The sequence below is a fragment of the Durio zibethinus genome, chromosome 17 (genome assembly GCF_047325235.1).
Source record: "Durio zibethinus cultivar Kanyao isolate XHJ-2024 chromosome 17, ASM4732523v1, whole genome shotgun sequence".
Taxonomy (NCBI): Eukaryota; Viridiplantae; Streptophyta; class Magnoliopsida; order Malvales; family Malvaceae; genus Durio; species Durio zibethinus.
The window spans coordinates 20,721,694-20,738,808 of NC_143178.1; the positions used below are offsets into that span (position 1 = coordinate 20,721,694).

The 17,115-nt window shown below is 26.3% G+C and overlaps 1 protein-coding gene and 1 pseudogene across 4 annotated transcripts; one reads left to right on the top strand and one right to left on the bottom strand.

Annotated features, from left to right (window-relative positions):
* Positions 1–5,585: 5,585 nt before the first annotated feature.
* LOC111283166 (anaphase-promoting complex subunit 8-like) lies at positions 5,586–9,901 on the top strand (annotated as a pseudogene). Its single transcript, XR_016329293.1, has 5 exons — positions 5,586–5,741; positions 6,162–6,451; positions 7,705–7,718; positions 7,799–9,034; positions 9,161–9,901. The product of XR_016329293.1 is annotated as an anaphase-promoting complex subunit 8-like (transcript).
* Positions 9,902–10,240: 339 nt separating this feature from the next.
* On the bottom strand, positions 10,241–12,379 carry LOC111289205 (uncharacterized). Of its 3 annotated transcripts, none has more exons than XM_022880048.2 (4): positions 11,416–12,379; positions 11,237–11,271; positions 10,991–11,079; positions 10,241–10,626 (listed from the first exon to the last, which is right to left on the bottom strand). In XM_022880048.2, exons 1-4 carry the CDS (start codon positions 11,555–11,557, stop codon positions 10,479–10,481), a joined length of 414 nt encoding a protein of 137 aa, XP_022735783.2. In that variant the 5' UTR covers positions 11,558–12,379; the 3' UTR covers positions 10,241–10,478. The 3 variants fall into 3 exon arrangements, with proteins under 3 accessions (XP_022735783.2, XP_022735799.2, XP_022735790.2); XM_022880064.2 differs by having other exon boundaries at positions 11,406–11,558; XM_022880055.2 differs by having other exon boundaries at positions 11,400–11,558.
* Positions 12,380–17,115: the final 4,736 nt, after the last annotated feature.

Sequence of the window (17,115 nt, forward strand, 5' to 3'; positions counted from 1 at the left end):
ATTTTTAAATTTTTTTTTTAATTTTCTGCATTTTTAAAAAAAATGTTATATTTTTTAAAAATATTTTATTTTTTAATTTTTTTAATTTTTTAATTTTAAGAAAATTTTATTTTATTAAAATTTTAGATTTTTTAATTTTTTAAGTTTTCATAATTTTTATTTTTCAAAAATATTTCAGTTTTTTATAATTGTTAAATTATTTCATATTTTTAAAAATTTTAAATAAATTTTTTGAATTTTTTTAAATTTTTTTAAAAAATTTTCTTTTAATGGTAATTGATTTTATGGCATTGATTGGCTTTTTGACACATATCAATATTTTATTGTACCACGTCATTAAGTTAATTAACGGAGTTAATCTGAAGTACCAAAGTATATAACGGAATAAAAACTAGAATATCAAACTAAAAATTGTATTTTTTACATACCAAACTGAGAGAAAATATATAGTACATGAGTCATTTTTATATTTAGTCTTATTTAAAAATTACTATAATACTATTATTAAATTACAAATTAAATGTTAATATAATATAAAATTAATTACATATTAAACTATTAAAATACTCTTGTCATTGCTTCATAAAAATTTAACATGTGGCATTTTGTTTAAAATTTATTATAATACCCCTATTAAATTACATATTAAATGTTAATATAATGTAAAATTAACTAAATATTAAATTATTAAAATATTCTTTGCATTGTTTCGTAGAAATTTGACATGTGTTATTTTATTTCAAATTTACTATAATACCTATTAAATTATATATTAAATTAACTACATAAAACTTAACTATATATTAAATTATTACAATAAAACAAAAATTAAAAATATATTGTGATAAATATAAATGTAAAAAGACATTACAAAACAATTAAATTATTTTTAATTTTGTTTTAAACATTTTTACAAAAAAAGTTTATAAACTAAAATAAATTAAAAACCATACATTTGATCAAATGATTAGTAAAAACACGACGATCAAAATATAGTATAAAAAATTAACAAAAATCTATAATCATAATATATGAAATAATATATATTAATTTTAATACTTTTATTTATTTTATTATTTATTATTTTTATATTAAAATAATTATAAATATATTCAAATCAATAAAAATTTGTTAAATAATAATAATAATAATAACAATTTTTTTACAGAAATATAATTCACCCTAGCCTCAAGGAGTAATTATTTTTAGTTTTTAAAATAAGATACTTTTAAACTTATTTTAGAATAAAGTATTTTAGGTCCGGATGTCATGTCATTTTTTTTTAAAAAAGAAAATAATTCCATCAGATTTTTTTAAGCCAACTCAATCAAAATTTTAAAAATATAAAAATTCTTAATTTTTTTGTTTTTGAAACAAAATTTTGATACTAAACCACCTTGACCCTTTTTCAACCCTAAATCTAAACGAAAACCCAAGTAAGAAATGCAAGAAACTTGGTAAAATTCGTCCAGCAACAAGTTGCGGAACAAATTTGAATAACACTTTTTTTTCTTTGCCTTGATAACTTCGCATGTAGTCACTCGTATATGGTCAAAATTTCTTATCAGTTCTTTCACTTGCAGCAGTGTGATGAACAGACAAAAATTATTACATGACAAAATAATAATAATTTTTAAGTTTATAATATAATAATAAATTTTATTTATTTAATAATTTATTATATAATAATATTTATTATATTAAGTTTTAAAAAATATTTCATAATTTTTTAAATAAAAAGAAACAACGAGAGATAATTGTGTTGACTGCCCTAGGGATAAAATTGAAAATAGCACTCCAATGACCAATTTAGAGCATAGATCGTTAGATGCTTTCACTGCGCCACATCGAAGGGACTCAAACGAGTAGCCGACGCGATTGAAACCAGCAAGTAATCCAATCGTGCCGCACCATCAGATTCCAAATGGAGCAATTACTTGATTTGGATTCAAACGTACACCCTAAGGTAATGGTAATAATGATTTCAATTGGGTTTAATTTTTTTGAATAATGTATAATATCATTAATATTTAAAATTTAATCAAAATTTAAATTGATTTTTTTTTAAATCGATTTAATTTGACCTAAATTTTATTAATTTGTTTTGTTTATTGGTTTTTTTCAATTTAATTTAATTTTTTATATATTAATTTTTTATATAATTTTTAATATGATTTAAATAGATTTGGTTATAAAATAATTATTTTATTTTATAAAAATTTAAAATATATGTGAAAGCTAATAAAAATATATAATTGGTTCGGTTTTTTATTTTCTCTCCAAAATCTAATTTAAATCTAAAATATACATTTAATATTTGAATTTAATCTAATCAAAAAAGAAAAAAGTTGATCCGAACAAAACATTACAATTTGGGAAAATTATTTACACCTATAATATTTCTCTTTATACTCCATTATTAAATACACTCCATTTTCAAAATAAAAATCTCTATTTCTTCTAAATACACCCCATCTAACAAAAATTATATTTCTTTTCATACCTTTTAACTTTATTATTCATTCTAAATCTTAAAATCTTAAACCTTAAATTAACCCTAAAATCATCAAACTAATCCCTAAATCACAAAGTTTTTGAATATTCCACTCATTACAGGTAAGATTTTGATATTTTTATTCATTAATTTAATTAAAATCATGTGAAAGTTAGGGTTTTTATGAAAGTTTTTTCATCAATATTGTACTTTTTAAAAATGGATTTTTCAAGGGCTTTTAAAAGGTTCTTTGAAATCCATTTTCAAGAGCTTTAAAGGCTTTTCAAGAATGGATTTCCAAAAGCTTGAAATCCATTTTCGAGAACCTTAAACATTGAAAGGGCATTTGTTTGAAGGAATTTGAGATTTTTCCCGAAATCTTGCTTATAGAAATGTAATTCCTATGTTTAATTCACGAGTATCTAATTCCTATGGGTAATCTGAGATTTAGAAATGTAGTCTTTAAAACAAAATTGACATTTTTTTTTATATCAAAAAGTAGTTTTTAAAGAAAACAATCACCATGTTTTAAAATAAGAAAAGTAGTCTTTGTTAAAAAACAAAGTATTTTTTAAAATAATAAAGACCACGTTTCTTATTTCATAAACATAATCTTTAAGAATACCAAGACCACGTTTAATAAGAAATGTAATCTTTGATAAATAACAAAAAACATTTTTTTAGGGTTTTAGGATTTAAAGTTTATCATTTACTTCATTTAAAATCAATTTTAGGTTTTTGAATGGTTTTGTAAAATTTATAAACAAAGAACAAAGACTGCATTTCTAAGATTATAAACGTAGTCTTTGAAAAAAAAAATTTCCATTTCAAAGACAATGTTGTTCAAGGAAAAAAATATCATTTTTATATCAAAGATTACGGTTGTATATTTCTAAACATAGTCTTTGATTAAACATTACGTTTGTGTATTTTCAAAGACCATATTTCCAGGACTATAAATGTAGTCTTAGTGAAAATTTTTTTTATTTCAAAGACAACGTTTTTCAAAAGAAAAATATCATTTTTATAATTAAAGATTACGTTTGTAAATTTATAAACGTCATTTTTTATTAAACATTGCATTTGTATATTTTCAAGTCAAAAACTACATTTCCAAGATTATAAATGTAGTCTTTGTGAATTTTTTTTTCAATTCAAAGATGATGTTTTGTAAGGAGAAAACATTGTCTTTATATTAAAGATTAGGTTTGTAAATTTATAAATGTAATATTTGATTAAACATTACGTTTATATATTTTCAAGTTAAAGATTACATTTCTCACATACCAAATGTGGTTTAGTTAAATGAAATTATTTCATTCACATGTATCAAATATTACATTTAAAGTCATATAAATATTATGTTTTAATATAAACACTACCTTTAATATATTTTGTCGAAATTATGTTTCTTAAGAATGGATTTTTGAGAGTTTCAAAAGGTTTTAAGAAATTTGTTTCTGAGAGCTTTAAAGGTTTCTCAAAAATGAATTTTCAAAAGTCTAAAACTTGAGGTACAAAAAAGGTAAAATTGTAATTTATTAAAGGATAAATTTTGTATTTTATATATAATTTTTTTTTAAAATGTTGAGGTGTAAAGAGAAGAATTAACGGTGTATTTAGAACTCATCTTACAATTTTAAATCAATTTTTTCTCACCCTTGGGGTTCCATGAAAAGTTGTGCAAAACACATTGAAAATCGTTTGGATGTTTAATATGAAGTGCAAAAATCAACTCTTTTTCACCAGATGTTATTGGATCAAGCGATCCAATGCCCATTTGATTTTTTCCTTTTTACTTTTTCGCAATTTCATTTATATTGAAGGAGTAAAAATGTGCAAAAATCAACTTTTTTTCACTTGATGTTTTGGATCAAGTGATCCAATGCCCAGTTGATTTTTTTTTTTTTTACTTTTTTACAATTTTAATTATATTGAAAGGGCTAAAATATCTTTATAATTTAATTTAATTTTTTCATTTTAATTTTTTATTTAAAAATTATAAAATAATTTTGTTAATTTAATATAGCAAAATATTAGTTGATATATTATTATTTTTCTTATTTTTTAATTATTTTATTAACAAAATTATTATTTGTCAAAAAATAATTTAATAATTTTTAATAATTTATTAATTTTATAAATGTTAAATAATTTAAATTTGATTAAATGTTCAAAAATACCCTTTAATTTTAATTGAATATCATATAAGACCTTAACGTTTAATTACAATTAATTAAGCCCTTAATCTTCTATTTCATCTCAATTAAATCCTTAAATGGATGAAATTTAGTCACGTAAGAAAATTTAATTAACCAATCATCAAACTATAGTCAATTGAATCTTTAAATGGATCTTAGAGAAGAAAAAAAGTTTATTGTATTTAATTTATATATATTAATTACATTACATGATAAACTTTTATTTATTTTATTGATGTCACATTAAATTTTGTCTTAATTAGTAAAAAATTAATAATGTTAAATTTTTTCATTCAAATAAGAATTTAATTAAATGTAAATAAATATTAGAAGAATTAATTAATTGCAATAAAAAAATAAAGACTTTGATTTTTTTATTATAGTTCAAAATTTTTTATTTTCTTTATTTTTAAAATTTTTATTACATATACATGTTAATTTAATATTTTTAATAATTTTTTTCGTTTCACTATAAGTTACCTCACCATCACCCATGTATTTATATTCAAACATATTTCCCATTAATATTAATCTTATTATTATAATAAATAATTTTATTTATGTTATTGATTATAATCTTATAGATCAAATCTCCCAACGTTCATGGAGACACTATGTCAACGGAGAAGAAGCTATTTAAAGTAGAATTATGAGGTGTGCATTTTTCCTTCAAACAACTCTTCCTTGTACTGTTTCTTTCTCGGTTTTATATTATAATATAATAATAAAAGAAAAAGAAGCCTTTTTTGGACTTTATCATTGGGCCATTTCCAAGCCCAACTGGTCGGGGATCGACCAATCAAATCAAATCTGTAGCCCGCCATTTGACATAAAGCTACGGATTTTGTTTCTTTTTTTTTTTTTTTTTTTTTTGAGTGAGGGATGTTCAAAGACCGGCAACAGCTTCATTATTGTTAGCACTTCAAATCTTCAATTCAATCCCTAAAACTAATTTCAAAAATGAGTTCCAAAGAACGTTGCAGAAACGAGCTCCGCACTGCCATTCACCAACTCAGCGATCGTTGCCTTTACTCTGCTTCCAAATGGTAACCCCTCATAAACCCTAAACCTTATTCTCTCTTTGATATTTCCAATTTCCTCAATAGAAAGATCGAATTTTGACTCTCTCATCAAAAACCCATTTCTCTGAATGCCTTTTTAACTCTTTCCTTGGTGTTATCAGATCTCCAAAACATGTCAAGTTGGTGTTTTACTAGGCTTCTTGAAGTAGAAATTGAACTTTTTTTTAGTAATGCAAATATGCTATGCCTTAATTTGGGCTGCAAAGTTTGTCTTTGCTTTGCTTTCAATATGCCTTTTTGATGATGAAGTTATGTTCTTTATGCTCCATTTTCTCATTGAGATGCAATCCGTCATTGGAATTTTCATGAAGTTTCATTACTTATATACAGGATCTCTACTTGCTGTCTTTAAGCGATGAATCTTTGGTTTGTTTTAATTTACAGGGCAGCAGAACTGCCTGTCGGAATCGAGCAAGACCCAGCGAAGTTCATACCTTCAAACACAAGATTCCAGCGTGGAAGCTCAAATATTCACAGAAGGTACCGGACCAATGAGATCACTTCGACACCTCCCGATGGTATGGCCTATGTGTCCACTCCAGTTATGGAGGAAGATGAAACGATACATGGTGACTTCTACCTTCTGGCAAAGTCATATTTTGATTGCCATTATAGGAGAGCTGCTCACGTGCTTCGGGATCAAACTGGGAAGAAATCTGTGTTCTTGCGATACTCTTTATCTGGTTTGCTCATTTCTCTTTTCATTATCTTGTAGTAATTTAATTCTCTTGCTGTTTTCATGTTCCCTGGTTATGGTTGTGTGAAATTGAGTGATTATGTGACAGCTATTTCATGTGTGACTTTTTTATGTTTCATAAGCTTTAGTTAACCATCTGTCTCTTCAATGAACATTTGAAAAACATGGTATTTAATGAAAGAGGGCTTCATTTGTACCTCTAGCATGTATTATAACAGCATCTTACTTTATATGGAGGCTTATGGAGGAGAATATTCTGAGTTGGTTAATTATTCATCATCAATGAGATTGACCTTGCTTCAAAGTACAAAAATTGAGGTGATGCAAGTAGTTGATTTGGACATTTATGTTACTTTTTTTCCCTCTTTTCTTGGGCTTAATGGAGAAATTTTGTGACTTGGTTGAGGGAGGAGGGAAAGAGCATTGATGTTGCATAAGTAAATGTTCTCCTGCCCAAGTAGATTAAACTTAAACAATAATACCCTTTCCTAAATTTTTTTTTATGTTTGTTTACAACTTCTATCCTTATTTTCTTTATGATTTGTTTCCATTGCTTGATTAAAACTTTAAAATACATGCATGGATGAGCACCTTAGGTGTTTCCTATCTTATTTGATTAGCATATAAAAAATACAGTTTTGATCCATCACAAGCAGTCTATATGAAAATATTGCTCAAAGAACTTTCAAGAATACAAAGCAACTATGTGCTGTAGTTTTGGAATGATTGTTAGAATCCATATCAAACTTAGTAAATCCTAATCCTGGAATCCATCAAACTTCAAACTTCAAATATCAATGTACTAGTCATATTGTATATTACATTTTTGAAGTTGATCTAAGTTGGCCTAGAGTTTATTGTTGCAAGGAGGAGGAAACTTGAAAGGGACCATAAGAAAGATTTTGGAAGACAGTATTTAGGTTTGTTATTTTAATCCATGAAGGAAACTTCATCAAGGAAAAAAAAAAAAAGAAAAAGTGCAAAGCCAGTATGGAATGCAAAGTCTAAGACTGTGTGTGCCTTTGTACTTGAGGTGATACTAAATGGAATGGGGATTTTATTTATCTCCTTGATTTCCCTATTTTTATCTTTTATTTTGGTGTTTAAGTTTGTCAGCCATATTTCCTCTAGTTCACCTGGCATTCAAAATTAGTCCACAGGGAGGGAGCTCTTATCATTGATGCATGATGTAACTAACTGAAAAACTTATGTCATTTATATTAGCATTGAATATGGTATACCTTGTTTATAGGTCATTTATTCTGATTCCAATGGTTCTCCAAGCAATCTTATGTTTCTTTACTTTCCTCTATGTATCATGAAGGCTGGAGAAAAGCGGAAAGAAGAAGAAATGATAGAACTGTAAGGGTCCTTAGGTAAGAGCAATGCTGCAAACCGTGAATTGGTTTCTTTAGAGAGGGAACTATCAACTCTTTGCAAAAATAGCATGATAGCTCCTTTTGGATTGTACTTATATGGTCTTGTACTTAAAGAGAAAGGCAATGAAAATCATGCCCGCAAATTTCTTGTGGAGTCTGTGGATAGTTACCCTTGGAATTGGAGTGCCTGGACAGAGTTGCAATCCTTATGCACTACAGTTGACATCTTGAGCAGCCTCAATCTCAGTAATCACTGGATGAAGGAGTTCTTTCTTGCCAGTGCTTACCAAGAGCTCAGGATGCATAATGAATCATTATCAAAATATGAAAATCTACAGGGTACTTTTACATTTAGTAATTACATACAGGCTCAAATTGCAAAAGCCCGGTATAGTCTGAGGGAATTTGAACAAGTTGAAGTGATATTTGAAGATCTTTTAAGGAATGACCCATATCGAGTAGAGGACAATGTGCTCTACATGAAGGAATGTTTCTCTGCCTTGAGTTTCCTTGTTCACAGGGTAATAATGACTGATAAATACAGGCCTGAATCTTGCTGCATTATTGGAAATTATTACAGTTTAAAAGGGCAGCATGAAAAGTCAGTCATGTATTTTAGGAGGGCACTCAAATTGAACAAAAATTATTTGTCTGCCTGGACTCTAATGGGCCATGAATATGTCGAGATGAAAAACACTCCAGCTGCAGTTGATGCCTATAGACGGGCTGTAGACATAAATCCTCGGGATTATCGTGCCTGGTATGGGTTGGGACAAGCCTATGAGATGATGGGCACGCCCCACTATGCTTTTCATTATTTTCAGAAATCTGTTTTCTTTCAGCCAATTGATTCTCGGTTATCGATCGCTATGGCTCAATGCTATGAATCTGAACAGGTGCACATGCTTGAGGAGGCCATCAAATGTTACAAAAGGGCTGCAAATTGTAATGACACAGAAGCAATTGCCATGCATCGTCTGGCAAAGTTACATAGAGAACTGGGTCACCCTGAGGAGGCAGCATTCTACTATAAGAAGGATTTAGAAAGAATGGAAGCTGAAGAGAGAGAAGGACCAAATATAGTTGAAGCTCTGATGTTCCTTGCTACACACTACAAAGCAAAGAAGAGATTTGAAAAAGCAGAAGTGTATTGTACTCGTCTTCTGGATTATACTGGTCCAGTGAGTTTCATTGTTATTCTGTCTGCATATTATTCAAAATTTTACCCATTTTATGCAAAATTTTTAAACATCTAGATGTTTCAAATGAGTTTAACTTATTTTATTCTTCTCTATTGTTGATTACAGGAGAGAGAAACTGCAAAGAGTTTACTTCGAGGAATGAGAATAGCAAAATCCTGTTTCCTTCCATGGATGTTGAGCATTTTCATCCCTGATTTTCTCATTCATACATGGTTGAAAATATTTTGAAACAGGTATACCTTTCCCTTTGGATTTGGGAAACCAAAGACCAATAAAACCTTTAGGATATGCCAATTCTAATTGGCTAATTCTTGGTCAGTAGTGCCACAGATGGTATGTTCGCATGTTTGTAATTTTGAAAAAAAAATCCTCTTAATTCTTTTTATTGTTGTGTTGTAACATAACAACTTGAAATATGCAGTTAGAAGCCCGCATAAACCTTCGAAAGCTCAAGTAGATGGTTTTTTACAAATGTATTGAGGCCTGATAGATCTGATCTCATTACGAACTAGTGAAGTCAGTTTCATAGAAAGGCAACGAGGGACCATGATGCTTCTAATTTGCATTCGGTTTGATCTTGGCTTTACCTGTCATTTTGAGAACAGGATGGTTAGGTTTTTCCAGGAAAGCATTTGTTGCCAAAGATGTGTTACATTTGTTTGGCAAGTGGTCATCCTGCACTCAATTATTGTTAGTCTGCATCTGTTTGTTGGAGAGGAATGTTAGATTATTAGTTTTCTTTCCTTTTTTTTTTTTTTTCATTTTTTAGCCCATTTTCCCACTTTTTTCAAACTCTCGGACCGTGGCAAGGAATGCTTTAATGGAAATAGATGAAGTGGCTTAAAACTTTTATGTGATGTAGGAAAGTCTAGAAGCAAGGTCAATTTTTAAAGAGCTCATCTGTAGCAAATGAGGCAACTCCCTTATATCTAAACTTGATAGTTTAGAACAAATTCGATATGAAAATAATATAAAAAAATACAAACAAAAATAATAAAAAATTAACCTGGATTAGAATGTAAATAAAATCCTATTAGTTTAATAAAAACTAAAAAAAAAAAATTATATCCATACAATTTTCATGAAAAACATAATATAAATACAAATCAACACACGACATCAATACTCAAATTACCACATCATCACAAATATTAAATCAAGTTCTTAGAACAAGAAATCGAAGCCTAAAAGCAGAATAGTTCCAATCCAAAAATCATATTGCAAATAAATAGTCAATTCATATTAGCTGAAACTCTCTTACAAATTTGAGAGAGTATTCCCTTCAAAAGCACATCAACTAAGCAAAATCAACACAAACTTGCATTATAATCAGCAGATGAAAGGACATCAGATGGTATTGAACCAAGACGTAGGTTTTTTTTTTTTTTTTTCTCCTTTTGTCAGCATAAAGCAAAGTGAAGCCTCATTTTGAGTCAGTGAAGAAGCTGTTGATACTGGGCATGATTTCAGGTGCCCTGTTGCGGGCATATTTTCTTAGAAAATGTTCAGCATATTTTTCTCCCTCAGCAAAGTTCTCCAAAACCCCAGCAGCCCTGTTCTCCTTGCTTATCCTGATTCAACTCAAAACATTTCCCAAAAATCAATCTTCCAATTAATTTTGTAAATAAAAGTACAGTGAATGTAGCCGTTAATTATATAAAACAAAATTAGGATGAAATTGAACTAAAGATTAATTGTAGCAGATTGAAACTAAAAGTCGCTTAAGCATTCTATGCAATCCTTTGGAATTCCTAAAAACAAAAAATTCCCCTGCAATATGATGTCAACAACTTCAACTTGCATCAAAATTTCACATAGCTTGTCATAAATAAATATATTAAAAAATCATTTTTTTTAAACAATCACAAATAAATATATTAAATATGCAAAAAAAAAAGAGTTACAAGCTTGAGAGAGAGAGAGAGAGAGAGAGACCTGACTTCAGGGTTGATGCAGATATTGCGCACCAACTGGAAACCACAGATCCCCACAGCAACACCAACAGCCGCGAACAGCGGATACACCTATACAGTTCACCCCCTTTGTATTTAGTATTTTTTTTCTTTTTTATATCTGAAGTATTTCTTGTTATGAATTATCAGATCTACCATTTTACTATGATCTAAAGAGAAAAGGAAAAAAAAAGTGAAAGAATTCGAAGCCGTGGATATGAGCTTTTACCTCAAGTCTCAACCATCGGTTTGCCATTGAGCGTACTGCAAGCACACAATCAAAGTGATGGACAAGTCAAAGAGAAAAGAAAGAGCGCTTTGAAATGAAAGAGAAAGCGAAAGGAATATGACAAGAAGAAAACGAAGACTGCTTGGGGCATTTCTATTTTTACTTATACATGGTTGAACCTGACTGGTTAGCAGAGAGGGAACATGTGGGACTTGCCCAATATCTTGATTCCACGTGGACACTTCGTCCTTCTTGAGATTCCCTGACGATTGAATTATTGCTTGTTAACTTATTTGCTCGCAAAAGAAAAAAAAATTGCATCCAATAATTTTAAGACTGATACGAAGAGATGACATAAAAATAATAAATATATATAAGTGATTTGGCTTAAAATTGATAAAAATATAGGCCTGAATATGAGATTTAATGATTTCGGATTTTTTTATAATTTGATTTAATATAAAATTAAACATTTTAAAATACTTCAAACAAAAATTTTATAACGAAATTGTAAATCACACGCCGTTAATTCTAACACCTACTAAAAAACGGTTAAAACTGGTGAAAAAACAAAAAAAAAAATTTTTTTTCTCTCGTTTTCTTGTCTTATCTTTCTTTAGCTGTTCTCTCGTTTACACCACTATGCGCATTCCTTTCCCTTCAAGTGTGACCTCTTGCTGCTTTCACTTCCATTTTACTACCAAAATCACTTCCAGGAAACTTCAAAGCCTTTACTCTATTTCGGCTTCCACTTTTCAATCTCTTTTCTTTTTCTTTAAAGCTCCCAAGCCCATCGCATCCCTTTTTGAGGTGATGTGGATGTAATCAAAGAAAATAAAAAAGTTACAGTCCTCATTTCAGTGAGAAACCCAGAACAAAAATCTGAACATGAACAATAGAAAAAAAAAGGGTATGTTTCGGTTAGGTTTTAGGGATTCTAGGTATGTGCTCATTTCACTGAAGGAAATAAGGGGACAGAAGAGGGAGATCGGGAAGCTGACGACTGATAACGATGGGAAGAAGTAGTGCCGACAACTGGCGGCTGAGCGAAGGGCCCCCAATTTGGCTAAGAAGAAGGAGAAGAAAGAGAAGAGAAAAGATGAGAGAAGAAAGAAGTAGTAGAAAAAAAAACAAGTAGGAAATTCCCTATATTTTGTGATAAAAAATATAGTTTTATCCTTATTTTTCTGTAACATAACTTTATTTTAACGCGTGTACACCACACTTCAGAGTTTTGTTTTGAATTAATTTGAAAATATTTAATTTTACATTAAATTAAATTAAAAATGATATTTTTAATTAAAAAATTTAAATATTACATTTTAAATTGAATGTTTAGTGAAAAATATATATAAATTTGATAAAAATTAAAAATAAATTTTATATTTAATATATCAGTATAAATTATATTATGATAATTTTTTTATTTTATAAGTATTTAATATGAAATAAATATAATTCAAATATATAAAATTTTAACTTTTATTTTTAAGTTTTTAAAATTAAATTTAAAATCTAAATGGTAATTAGTAGATTAGCTATCTTTCTTTTTAATTTTTTTATTATTTTTAAATAAATTCAATTTTGACCATTATTTTGACAAAATCATAACATTATAAAAATTTTAAAACAAAATTTACAAATTGTAAATTTCAAAATTTTCTTTTATCCTTTTGAAAAGGCACAATTAAAAATGAGTTGATTTCACTCTTGTTTTACTAAGTGCAATCCAGAAACATATGTAGCCGAGAAAAAAACAGCTTCATTAATATTAGATCGATTTATATATTTGCTTTATATAAGAATAATCAATGACAAAATAGCAGGTTTCATGTAATTTAATAAAATATTTCTAACAAGTTATTTGATATTATTTATTATTTAATAAATATATTATTTGATATATAAATATTTTTAATAATTTATTATTTTTATAAATATTAAATAAATTATTTTTATGTTAAATAAATAAATATTTAAATGTAATTGTATATCTAACATCAATTATTAATATAATTAAATGTAATAAAATAAATTATTAAATTTTTTTTTAAACAAATACTGTTAAAATATATTAAAATATATTATTAGATACCTTATACTTTCATAATCAAATACAGATGAAACCAACATACGAATGTATTTAACTTTATTAAATAATATAATTTATGGGAGAATCACTTTGATGATAGATTTTGCAGACGGAACGTCTCTGAAAGTATTTTTTAAACACACAACTGGTTCATAATGGGAATTGAAAAATTAAAAATTAGCCGAGAATCAATAGACGAATCAAACTAGTACTTCTCAAATCACAAAAGGTAAGATATGTATGGCATAAGCATAGGAAGGAGCTGTCAATTCAAGATTCAATCCCAGACATGAAAGGACAAAGCGAATCCCCATCTCTTCCCTTGGATTCTCAAATCCACACTGCAATCTCAAATAAAAAAGAAAGAGATCGATAAAGCGTAAACTACGAAGCAAATGCAAATCAAAGAGATCGTACCTGATAGCTTTTAATTATTATTACAGCATTAGTTAAATTATTATATTATTATTATTTGTAGGATTCAAAAAGGACGAGAGTTAAAGATCTGACCGTTCATGAAAACGGAGGCAAAAAGAAAGATTGTGAAAAGATCTTTTTTTCTTTTTGCTTCGAGAAATGGAGCCACGCCATCCGTTAGTCACCGCATCAGGTAATAATTTTTTTAAAATATCATGTTGTCCCTACAAAACGGTGCGTATTAATCCGCCCGTACGTCGCTCACCGTATCTTGCAAGTAGGTGAACGGCGGAGCCAGGTCCAGGCGGCTTTCTCTCTTTCTTTCTTTCTTTCTCTTTTTGACGCCGCCGTTTTCGATTTCAGGTCTTCAAACTTCAAAAGGACTAATAGTTGTATTTTTCTTTAAATAGATAAATAAATAAATAAATTTAGTGAGATTGGCTGAGAGTCACGATCTTGACCGTTGATCTTTCTTTTCTTTTTTTTGAAGTCAAAGAAAAAATATGATCCAGTGCATCGTTAGGAGAAAAAAATCTTAAAAATGAAAATTACAAAATCGCTTTTAATCAATTTCATGAAAAATTGATTAAAGTATTGCTTGAATTTTTAACCAGTAACCCTGGTCTCTCCATTCATGGACTTTGAATAATTTTACAATAAATCGTCAAGTTATTATTAAGGTTTTGTCTCATTAAAACTTTTATTATTTGGTTTTTAATATATAAATTAAATAACATATAAATGATTAATGTCATGATTTATGAAAGATTATTAAATTATAATAAAATATTTAATATGATATTTAAATTTTAAAAATATTTAATATGATATGTAAAATATTATTTATTTATAATATATTTTCATTTAAAAATAATTACGTTGAGTATCATTTTAATTAATAAATTTATAATTAACATATTATATTAAAAAATTTTAAATTTTAAGTACTATGTTAAATATTTTATTGTAATTTATAAAATTATTCATAACATTAATCCAAAAATAAATTATGAAATATAAACTAACAAAATTTAAATATATAATAATGTAAATGATTTTGTTTTTACAATTGATAATATAATGTGTTTCTAAACTAGAATCTGATATGCTTAAGAGAAACAATAAATGAAAATAGAGATGAATTTTAGTCGAGTAAAGTTTCAAGGATATGTACAAGTAAATATGTACTTGACAATTTTTATATACAAGTAAATATAAATGTTGAGATGCTTAAAGAGAAAAAAAAAAAATTAAGGTTTCATTTGATTTGAGAAAATATTTTTTATTTTTATTTTATTTTTTAAAAAATGTATTTGATAAAAAAATAAAAATTATTTTTTAAAATACAAAAATAAGGAAATAAATAAAATACTTAATAATATTACTATTAATGTCGTTTAATTATAAATATAATATATATTTATTAATTAATGACATTAAAAAATGTTTAAATATGGTAACTTATAAAACGTATAGAAAAAAGTATTATACATATCTTATTTTCACAATTGAAAACATCTTATTTTTGTTTTCATATTTTAACCTATTTTTATATTTTATTTTTTAAAAATTTATTTACATTTTCAATTACTAAACATATTTTCACTTATACTTTTTATTTTCTTGAAAAATGAAAACAAAAAATGAATATGTTTTTTTGAAACTAAACACTACCTAAAATTCTTGACAATTTTTGTTTGATTAAATTGTTGGCTATATTTATATAATGATGTGATGAGTGAATGACTAAATTTAAAGAGAAATAAAGAAAATATAAGGGTAGTTTATATTTGTTTTGGTTTTCTATTTTTTATTTTTGTTTTTAGTTTTTTAAATTAAAAATATATATATTTGGTAGGTTATTTTTATTTTCTATTTTTTAAAACTGAAAACAAAATTTTTAAAAGTTTTAAAAATTATTAAAAACAGAAAAATGGTATTTTCAATTTTTTGGAAACAATTTGGTACTGTTATCACATGAGTAGTATTCACATAAATTACAATTAAACAGCTACAGTGGCATTAATCATTATATTAAAAAATAATATTTGTATTATATTAATAAATATAATTATATTTATTACATAAAATAATATCAATAAATAATATAATATATTAATAATATATTATATTATTTATTATTATAATATTATTTATTTATTAATATATTATTTTTAATATATTAATTATATTAATACTATTATATTATTAATAACAAATGAAGTCTAAAAACTTTAATCACTTTCTTTTACATTTTTTTTCACATTTTTAAAACAAAACCATTTTATCCAAACACGTTTTCAAATTTAATAAATTGAAAATAAAATAAAATAAAATAATATAATATTTTCAAAAACATAAAATATAAAATATACAACAATACCAAACGACCGTTAAATATGTGAAATTAAAAAAAAAAGGTGTTTGAATAGGTTATTTTAGAAATTTAGTTTGTAAAATTAGCATTATTTGTTTGAGGTATGGTTGTTAATTTTGAACATGATCTGATATTAGAAAAGACAAAATGTATCTAATGGGTTACATATTTTCTTTTGGAATATTTATTTTAGAAACTTTTAAGATGATAAAAATTTCTAAATTATACTGAAAGTATTAAAAAAGATTTGAAAATATTTTATATATAAATAACCAAATAATAATGAATAAAGAATAATAGACCATTCAATTAAGGTAATGAAAGATAACATAATTATATTACTTGGTATGATCCTTTTGATGAATTGCGAAATACTAATATCTTTTTTTTTATGTAATTGTACTTTTAAATTTAATTTTTTAATATAAATTAAAATATATTTTTAAAAAAGTTTTTTTTTACATAAAAAATTATAATCTGAAAATTAAAAAAAATCTATAAATATTAAAATTTAAATTTTAAACATATTAGATGTCACTTATATAAATCTATTGAGCTAAACTACTAGTTCATATCTTTTTAAGGAGTTTGGGTCAAATTTTCAAATTTCTTTATATTTGATAATTTTAATTAGATAACAAATTGTACTTAAAAAAATTTATGATAATTCTTTTTATATTGAGCGATCTAAGTTTGCGCGTCATGACAATGAGATAAGGTTCAAGTTGAGAAAAAGTCACTTTCCCTCGACCCATAACCTTCTATGTGCTCGTTTGGATTTTATCGAATTCCTAGTGGGGTTGCTGTTGTTATGGAAAATAGTGCTAAACGCATTGAAGAAATCCAAATGGAGCAGCATGATATTACAGTTGGCCACAGCCAGTCACCGGCCAAATTTACTCCGGTTGCTTCAACACAGTAGGATTTTTTAACTTTCATTTTTTTCCCTTTTTTATTTTTAAAGTTTAGTTATAAAGAGAAAAATATCTTTAC

Excerpts from the sequence above, each read along its gene's own strand:
- LOC111289205 (XM_022880048.2), bottom strand. The coding sequence starts at position 11,557 with ATGCAATTTTTTTTTCTTTTGCGAGCAAATAAGTTAACAAGCAATAAT. Across the intron at positions 11,080-11,236 it reads ACCGATGGTTGAGACTTGAG|GTGTATCCGCTGTTCGCGGC; the intron begins GTAAAAGCTCAT and ends TGAACTGTATAG. Across the intron at positions 10,627-10,990 it reads TGCATCAACCCTGAAGTCAG|GATAAGCAAGGAGAACAGGG; the intron begins GTCTCTCTCTCT and ends GAGTTGAATCAG.